Here is a 9293-nt window from a genome sequence, read left to right on the forward strand (position 1 = left end):
TTTTTTTTTTTTTTTTTTTTGTACCAGGGCTTGAACTCGGGTCCTTGCACTTCAAAGCAGGCAGCAGAACCACTGAGCTAAAGCTGCGGCCCCATATTTCTTTTTTAAATGAGTACAAAAAGAAAAAACAAAAGCAACTTCATTCTCTAAATAAAAAAAAACTATGGATTTTCTTCCTTGCTCTTCAAATCTAACTTTTCTGATCTTGATGTCCTCTCCTGTAAAATTAGTAACTGTACATGAAGGAGTCTGACCACAGCCATCCTAGACTGACCAGAGAACACTAAGCCTGTTCCCACCCTTAGACTTTTACACCCACTAAAGATGTATAATCACGGGTTAATGAGGCCCAGTTATCATGGTGACACCCCCATAACTCCCACCATTCTTCAGCACTGCTCTTAACAGGCAGCCACCACTCCCTTGTATGTTCTCAAGCCTTTTCCCTGGCAGGGAGCCACAACTCCTTTCCACTGAACCTTTCCCTTTCAAGTTCCATTTTGATCTTTTCCTTTCACAGACCCCTTTTATGCTCATGATCGTATAAAAAACCTTGTAGCCTGTACAAGTTACTGGTCAGGCCTAAGTGCCAGGGCTGTCCCTCTCAGGTTTGTTCTGAAATACACCTGTGCAGTTGAGATCGTACCTTTATTTTTTCTTCCTTTTTTCCCAACAATACGGATTGAGACAGTATTCGAGAAGTTATAATTGTTTAATAATTTACGGGCCGGGGATTTAGCTCAGTGGTTCCGCCGCCTGCCTCGCAAGCACAAGGACCCGAGTTCGATCCCAGGTACAAAAAAATTTAAAAACTAATAGTAATTTGCAATCCAAAAGTTGGGAATCCTCAATATTCACTTATTCAATCACATTGTGTGTAGCAGGGAACAGGATGCAACAGGTGTGACACTAAACCAGAGACCGTATCTTGAATTCACCTGTCCAATTCTTGCTCGCCCTCCATACATCTTTTCGGTTCCAGGTGGTGACCTATCCAGTTGGAATCAGGCATTCATAGTTAACATTCCAGCTGCACCACTTCCAACTGTGTGGTCTTAGATGTTTTCCTGTGTTTTTGAACTTCGTTTCCCCATCAGGGATCTGAAAAGCCTCTCTTGAAGAGCTAGTGTGGAAAAACTAGAAAGTAATGCTACGTCCCTTGCTTTGTTCAATAAGGAATCGCAGCTCCAGAATTTCAGCACCTTTGGCACCCCAGAGGCCGCACCTGGGGCCTTCAGAAGTTGAACTAGGCTCCTCTGTCGCTATGGCAACCGAAGACGCTTTGCGTTGCCAGGCAGCTTGATCAGAGCAGAGAAGGCCTGCCTGCTTCTTGAAGCCAAGACACCGCGCCATGTGGCAGCAGGAAGCGCTGGTGGTGGCCGCGGCTGCGGAGCCCGAGTTTTCGGCAGCCCACAGGGCTGGGGGGCAGAGCGCGCGGGGAGCCGGCCGGCGCCCCTCAGGAACCCCGCAGACCGTGTGAGTTCCGCTCTTGGCAAGGAGGGAGGTGGGTTGTGGAGAACCACTGGAAGAGAAGCTAGAGGACGCTGGAATGAAACTGGCTGAAGCCGCCTTGGTTTGGGCGGGGTGAAGGAAGGCGCTGCTTTGGCAGAGAGAGGCAAGTGAGGGCAGCGTGGAGGAAAGCTCCTGCCTAAGCTTTCTTTCACAAAAGGCCTCTGAGCCCAGGATCACCTTCCACTTAATGGGTGGATAGTGACATTAGCCTGAATATTATATAGCTATGTATATATGTGTGTGTGTGTGTGTGTGTGTGTACACATATATATATCCACGTATGACTCACATTTACATGTACATTATATATATCTATGAGTATAAATGCACAGGGAAACAAGCAGATCATTTTGCATATTCCTTCATTTTATAGATCAGAAAATTAAAGTAGAGAACAGAAGAAAGGAAATAATTTGCAACTTCACTCAATTGGAACTGGAGAAATACTTAAAGCACTTCAACTCTCATCTGAGACTCTTAAATTGATAAATTATTACCTGATTCTTTTAGAACCTCACTATTACGGACCACATTTTAACATACTGCCATTTCCTCTTTGCCCTACCAAACATACAACACTATTCAAATAATGACCATATCTGACTGGGTTATAATTTGAATCTTCGCCAGGTTTCTGTGCTCACCCACATTGTTTTGTGAATTTACAGCTATTTCATGGTTTCTTGCAACCAGAGATCTTCAGTGGGTGCTAAGGAATGATGGTGAATGTTATAGGGCCAAAAAGGAATGCGAGAGCTTCCAACTCTCTGGCAGCATCTCCTTGATTGCATCTCTGGGGAGCAGCTGGAGGTTTTCCAGGTTCCCTAGGCCCTTGCCATCCCCAGGAGGGAGTGTTGGGGGCTGAAATCCTCAGTACTTAGGATGTGATGGACCATGTACCTTTGTCTCCTGAGACCTCATCAAAAAGTAGTCACAGATTCAGTGCCTCCCAGAGAAGGGGGCCTCTTCCCTCAGCATCAGCCCCACTGTGACTACCGTACTTCATTCCTTTTGTTACTAACAGCATGCTGAGGCCTTAATGAGAGCAATTAAATTCAGTGTATTTGAGTAATACAGATTCATTATTCCTACTTAAAGTTCTTTCTGATAGTTTTCCCGTTAAATGCTAGTATCTAAAGGTGTTTTAGCCCTGTGTCTCTAGGAGTGAAGGGTAGACTTGATCATTCAGTCACCAAGTCAACATATATTGAGTCTAAACTACATGCCAAGCTGGGCAAATTGTAGGGGAAGAAGTGATGAGTTTGTGCAGGTGCCCAAACTCACCAGCTTATAAAGTTGGGGTAATATATTTTGTCCCAGAGAAGGGAAAGCTGACTAATAGAGGTCTTTTCCCATGTAGATATCCCTGAACTATATAAAGGCTATTTGAACACTAAATTTATTATAACCAGGGCTACCTTTAGCATCTTTTGTAGTGCTCTCACCATTCTGGCTGATGTCTTCCTACACTGCCCAGTAATTAAATTCCTGAACCTAGTATTCTAGGTCTGATCTGATTATGTAGTGTGGTGGAACTATAATGCTCTTGATCAGAACGCTATAGTTCTATTAAATAGATCCAAAATAACATCTTGCTGTTTTTAGCAGACATTATAGTAACATAATAGACAAATACAATCTATGATACTCCTTAGTTTGTCTTCTTCCTTTCTGCAGTGCTGGTCTCCTGAATAGATTTGATTCAGGCCTTTTCAATTCTGTTCTTATGTATTTGATTGGTCCTAAATACAAGTCATAATATCTGTCTCTACCAATACCATTCTATAGATATTTGCACTTCCAGGTATAGAAGTAGCACTTGAGGCCTAATTTTGCAACTTAACCATTCACCTATGTTTATGCTACTCTCATGACTGGCAAGTTTGCCGGTAGTTCCTTTATCCAAATCAGCAAATTACATGGTGATTTCAACAGGACCAAGTAGTCTTTAGAAGCCCTCAATCTGTTATACAGCATCTTTGTCATGGGCATTCTGACATCTACAGATCTACCTTATCAAATGCCTTGATGAAATGCAAATGCATTGTGGGTGCCTCCAAATTATTTTTCCATTGAGTTTATTGGTACTTTTTTGTTTGTTTGTTTTTTGAGACAGGGTCTCACTGTGTAGTTGAGACTGACCTGGAACTCACTATGCAGCCCAGGCTGGTCTTGAACTCACAGTGATCCTCCTGCCTCAGCCTCCCGAGTGCTGGTATTACAGACATGTGCCACCACGCCTGGCATTATTGGTACTTTTTAGGTATAGAGTACAGTTACATTTATCATGGGGATCTTGTACCTTTATATGACAGATCTTCATTCCCATTTTTCCCCACTCCCGTGCTCTCCCTTCACCCACTCCCCCTTCCCTATTTACAAAGACTTTGCTTCCATTTTTTCCTTTTCTCATATTTTTTCTTTTCCCTTATTTCCTTTCCCCCACCCTTCCCATTTCCCCTACACCTTTAGTCCTTTTCTTCCTATTTTACATTGTCAGTTATACAATTTGGATCTTATTTACACTTTTAGTTTTTCACACCAGAAAAACTTTTTGGTATTTACACATGTGTCTTATTTATTTCGCTTAAGAGTGTGGCCTCAATATGTATCCATTTTCCTACGAATCACTCTAGTTTCTCACTCTTTATGGCTAAGCAGTACTCCATTTTATAGAAAATCTTTATCCAGCCTCCAACTGATGGGCAATTGGGCTGTTTCCAAGTTTTAGCTATTACAAACTGGGCCACTATAAACATAGGTACGCATATGTCACTGCGGTATGATTCTTTTAATTCTTTTGGAAAGATACCCAGCAGAGGGATGGCTGGGTCAAATGGAACCTCTAGTCCCAGCTCTTTGAGGTATCTCCATATTGATTTCCATAGTGGTTGCACCAGTCTGCACTCCCACCAACAATGGAGATGTAAACTTTGAGTAGGCATTATGTGGGCCAAAAAAAAAAAAAAAATCAGGAGAAAGTTCAGTCAGAGAAGATGTCATGTGCAAAGGTGGGAATAGACAGAAGGGCCGCATGGCTGGAGCACAGAAAGCAACAGTGAGAGGCTGGCAGTGAGAGCTGACAGGCAGGGCCATGGAGCACAGAGACCTTTTGTTTCCCTAGAGCTCTGTGCTCTGGGGTGAGCAGAAGAAATGTAAAACTGTAATTTAAAAAAAAAAGAAACGAAAAGTAAAAAGAAAAGAAATGTAGCCAAGGTATTTAGAACAAATAATTTAGTCCTTGGGTGTAGTAGTAATGAGGGCCAAATTTAGAGGCCAGGAGGAAGTTGGAAATGTCCATAAGTGATTCACAACTGTAATTCAGATTTGATCTTTAAAATAGTGATTAAAAAATGCTGAAGTCATTCTATATTCTGTGCCTGAATTGGAAGCTCCCTGCTCACATTTTTCTTGTCCATTGTTTTGTCCTCAAGTCTAAGCCAGTTGCCTGGCAGAGTAGAGCTTTAATAAGAATATATTTTCTTGAAGCTCATGAGAAAATTCCACATATTTGTTCATAATATATAAATTAAGTCCCTGAAACTTAGCCTACAAGTTCAGGAATTACGTGAAAGTATGAACTCCCCAGAGAACCAGAAATTCCAATGGAAGAGATCTTTCCAAGATAGCATCTGCAGGGCAAATTGTCTTGATACGTGTATAGAATGATGTGTATTTTTTAAAAGTTATTCATTCATGGACTGGGAATTTAGCTCAGTGGTGCCACTGCCAACCTCACAAGCACAAGGTTCTGAGTTCAATCCCTGGTACCAAAAAAAAAAAAAAAAAAAAAAAAAAATTATTCATGTAGGTATAAGGGCTAGAAAGTTGAGCAGGATTTATGATAAGTGACCAATTTTTTTAATACTTTACAGGGAAGAAATTTTTATACTGTGAGCCACATAAAAGAATTAAGGAAGTTTTGGAAGAAGAACTTTATATCAAGAGAGATGAATGCCACATTAAAAATGCACCTTCAGGTAATCTCAGTGACAAATAAAGTATATTTGTGAAATGAATACAGAATTACCTATTTGATAGCAGCATATTTCATCTATTACATTTATTCCATTTATTACAAAATTATACCTATAAAAAGAAAACATGGGTTAATGCGTTCTCGGGAAATTCTTGAAGTTCTCTAATTATTTTGCCTATGTCCAAAACCAAACTTTTATATTTAGAAAAAAATGAGCTAAATATCAGTTTGTAGTTTGCTGCCCCATTTTTTTGTGGTGTTATTTTCATTTAATGACAAGTAAAAAACTTTTTCATATGCTTGTAAAACAGTGACATCTTCAGCTTATCAATCTAGGCATGGCTAATAACAGTGTTTCCTAATTTTGATTGTATCAGAATTACCCAGGATCTTATTAAAAGCAGGCTGCTGGCCCCATTCCTAGGGCATCTGGTTCAGTAAGTTTGGGGTAGGGCCCAAGAATTTATATTTCTACCAAGTAAAGTTTGATGCCACTGGTTCACTTGCCTAACTATTGACCCAGAAGAATTAAGTTATTTAAACAGGTCAAATCATCCAAAGATTTTAGTCTCACAAACGCAGAATATGTGAGTATTATGAGTTACATGATCTGGGCATTGACAGCTCTCACTAGGGGTTCATGTGAAACAGGTATATTCTGGGAGCCCCAGAACCTCCCAAAAATGTACTTTTGAAATTGCTAGTACCCCTCATTTTCATGCTTCTCAGTGGTTACAGAGTACATATTTCATGTTCTTCAATTATCAGGTTTTTATTGAAATGTTCTTGCCAGTGATCACTCACAGAAATGAAAGAATTTAAATTAGGACGCCTATGCTCAGAGAACTTCATATTCTCTGAGGAGGATTGTTCTGGGCAGGAGGGTCTCAGATTACCTCAGGATTCTAGGAGCAAATGCTGCAGGCCCAGAGGTATATTATTTCAGAGTCAAGATGAACAGGCCCACTTTACGTTTCTAAACTAGCTATAGAAACAGCTATATCACCTTCTTTTATAAGACGAGAGACCATCGACATGACTACATTTGCTCAATGTCTCACAGAAATATTAAAGTCTACTTTGAACTCCATAAATGGAAGCAAAATGAACTACATTTTGGCTGTGAAACCCAGCCTATATGTACTATTTCCTTGGTGGTTAAAATTTTTTTTGTAAGTTTATACTATTATAGTTTGGATTTAACTTTGTTGTTTTCAAAGACTACATACAGAACTATAAACTAGTTGTACATAGCATCATTCTTACTGGATACATTTGGTTGTGAGACAGTTTAAGTGACTAGGAAGTAAAAACTGATTTTCTAGGAAAGCTTTTAAAATATCATTTACACAAAATAGAGACTGTATTGCATTTTTATGCCATCCACCAGAGGTCAACATAAATATATGGGGAGAGGAGAACAGTGAGTAAAATGAGCTCTTAAAGGAAAAATGAGAAAAAATTCCCAAAAAAAGATGAGAACCAGGATAATTTCATATCATGCCATCTGAGGAAGGAACAAAGTTTGAGGAAAGTGCTTTCAACCATGTTAAATGTTGCAGATCTCAAGCTAGTAAAGGACAGAACAAAATCCACTGGTCTTAGCCATAGTGGGTCATTAGACACCAAAATGAATAGAAAGTCAGTGGGATTTGAGGTCAGATCAGAGTTTGGAATCTGGTTCTGCCACTTACTTAAAAAGCATAACCTTGGAAAAATTTAAAAGCCTCCTCCCAAATCTCAAGTTACTCATTCTAAAATGGGAGCCATAATACCTATGTCATATATCTTTCACAAAGTTTTGTGGTAAGCAAAATAAAGTTGCTATCCTCGGGTTGCTTTCTTTCGAGTAGGAGAGTCAATAAGGGAGTGTACAAATAGATGTGTCACTTCAGGTAATTGTAATTTAAAAAAGCAGATAAAAGGAAGTAGTAGAAAGGGTTAGAGTGACTTAAAGGAGAAGTGTTTCTATGTGAACCTGGTGGAGTGCAAAAGCCTGTATGAGATGGAGGTGTGTGAACTGAAACCTGAATGAAGGAGAAAGACACTCAGAGGTCTGAGTGAAACAAGACGGTCCTGAGGTGGCCATAGACTTGGCATGTTTCAGAGTATCAAGGAAGCCTGTGTAACTAAACCAGACTGGAAAAGTATAGAAGATCAGAGAAGTGACCAGGTGATATGAAAATAAAATTTAGTCTAAGAATTAATTATAAGAAGCCACTGGAGAAACTTGAATATGGATGCTAGGTGTAGCTATTTACTTTGTAAACGGTGTCTCTGGTTTCTGTGTAGAGAACAGACAAAGGGGACCATAGTAGAAGCTATCGCAGGAACTGTTGCTGGGCCTGTGAGAGACGGTGGGAGCTTGGGTCCTGACACAGCTGTGAGACTTAGGCAATATTTCATATTTAGGTTCAGCAGGATTAGCCAGTGGACTCATGGAGTGTGAGGATTTGACTTAACCAACTGAGTGAGAGGGAGTTGCTGTTTCTTGATATGAAGAAGATATGTTATAAGCAGGTTTTCTAAAGTCTAGGGTACAGAAATAGAGCTTGGCTCTGGACATGTTAAATTTGAAAGGCCTATCACACATATAAATGTAAAGTCAAGTAGGATTTTTGGATTTTAGGCGGAAGGGTAGAAACTAGAAATATACATTTTTGGAATCATAAAGGACCCAGATTCTCCAATGTGTGTGTGTGTGTGTGTGTGTGTGTGTGTGTGTGTGTGTGTGTGCTGGGGATTAAGCTCTGGACCTTGCACTTGTGAGGCAGGCACCAGAACCACTGAGCTAAATCCCCATCCCAGGTAATCCCTGGCCCCCAGGTTCTCTAAATTTTGAAGGCCAGAAAGAGTTAACAAACAGGATGGGATGAATTGGTCAAAGAGGTAGGAGCAAAACCAGGCAAATGGAGTGTGGTGACCTAGAGACCAAGTCAAGAAAGTGTTTTCAGAAAAAGTAAAGAGTTGTGTCAGATGCTACAAAGATGTGAGTATAATGGGTGGGCTACTGGCTTTGACATTCAAGAGGAAAATAATTTGCAATCTGGAAGAGCAGTTTCATGGAACTCAGGAGAACAAAAGCCTGATTGAGAAACACTCCATAAAGAGGGAAAGATAACAGATCAAGTATATTTACTCTTACATCTACAGATAGCTGCTACAGGAGCCATGCAAGTCCCTAAAAGCTTTGTATGGAATTTTGAGTGTGTGTTACAAAATGTGTCTTCCAAGAAGAGGAGCCATACTGTCGTCAGATCTTTAAAGGCGGAGTGTGTCACTGCAGAGCTTGATTGAGAAGGTCCATAGGCTGGCTCAGGGCCAGCAATACTGAGAGTCAGCTGAAAGAGTGTGACACCTTCTCTGGCTGATGGTCTGTGTTCTGGCTATGAGTATGAGGCTTCCAGCCTACAAATGTGTTGGCTCAGTGGGATGCAATAAATGCTGGCATGAGAGGTAATAATGAGGGTGATAATACACTAATAGCTGTCATTTACAGAAATATCTTCTGCACTTGACAGGGTGAGCTTTGTTTATAAATTATCTTCTTAAATTCCTGTAACAGCTGGGCATGTTGGTGAATGCCTGTAATTTCAACACTCAGGAGGCTGAGGCCAGAGAATCACTGCAAATTTGAGCCACGTCTGGTCTATAAAGTGTGTTCAAGGCCAGTCTGGACTACACATGGAGACTATCTCAAAAAACAAAAGAAACAAACAAAAAAACACCCAAGCAAACAAAAATAAATAAAATTCCTGTAACATCCTTGTAGATATATGTTCTTCTTTTTTTTTTTTTTTTT

General features: G+C 40.3%; 1 protein-coding gene across 1 annotated transcript in view; it reads left to right on the top strand.

The window, feature by feature from the left end:
• Nucleotides 1–1361: 1361 nt before the first annotated feature.
• The window catches only part of CUNH11orf97 (chromosome unknown C11orf97 homolog), a gene marked incomplete at its 5' end in the record, with an annotated part of 15437 nt that continues 7505 nt past the window's right edge, over nucleotides 1362–9293 (top strand). Inside the window, 2 exons of the mRNA XM_010633777.2 lie at nucleotides 1362–1476; nucleotides 5388–5492. Coding sequence (XP_010632079.2) covers nucleotides 1362–1476; nucleotides 5388–5492 — 220 coding nt within the window. The remainder of the gene's footprint in view (nucleotides 1477–5387; nucleotides 5493–9293) is intronic.

Source organism: Fukomys damarensis, unplaced genomic scaffold (genome assembly GCF_012274545.1).
Source record: "Fukomys damarensis isolate Sample0158 unplaced genomic scaffold, DMR_v1.0_HiC HiC_scaffold_16, whole genome shotgun sequence".
Lineage (NCBI taxonomy): Eukaryota > Metazoa > Chordata > Mammalia > Rodentia > Bathyergidae > Fukomys > Fukomys damarensis.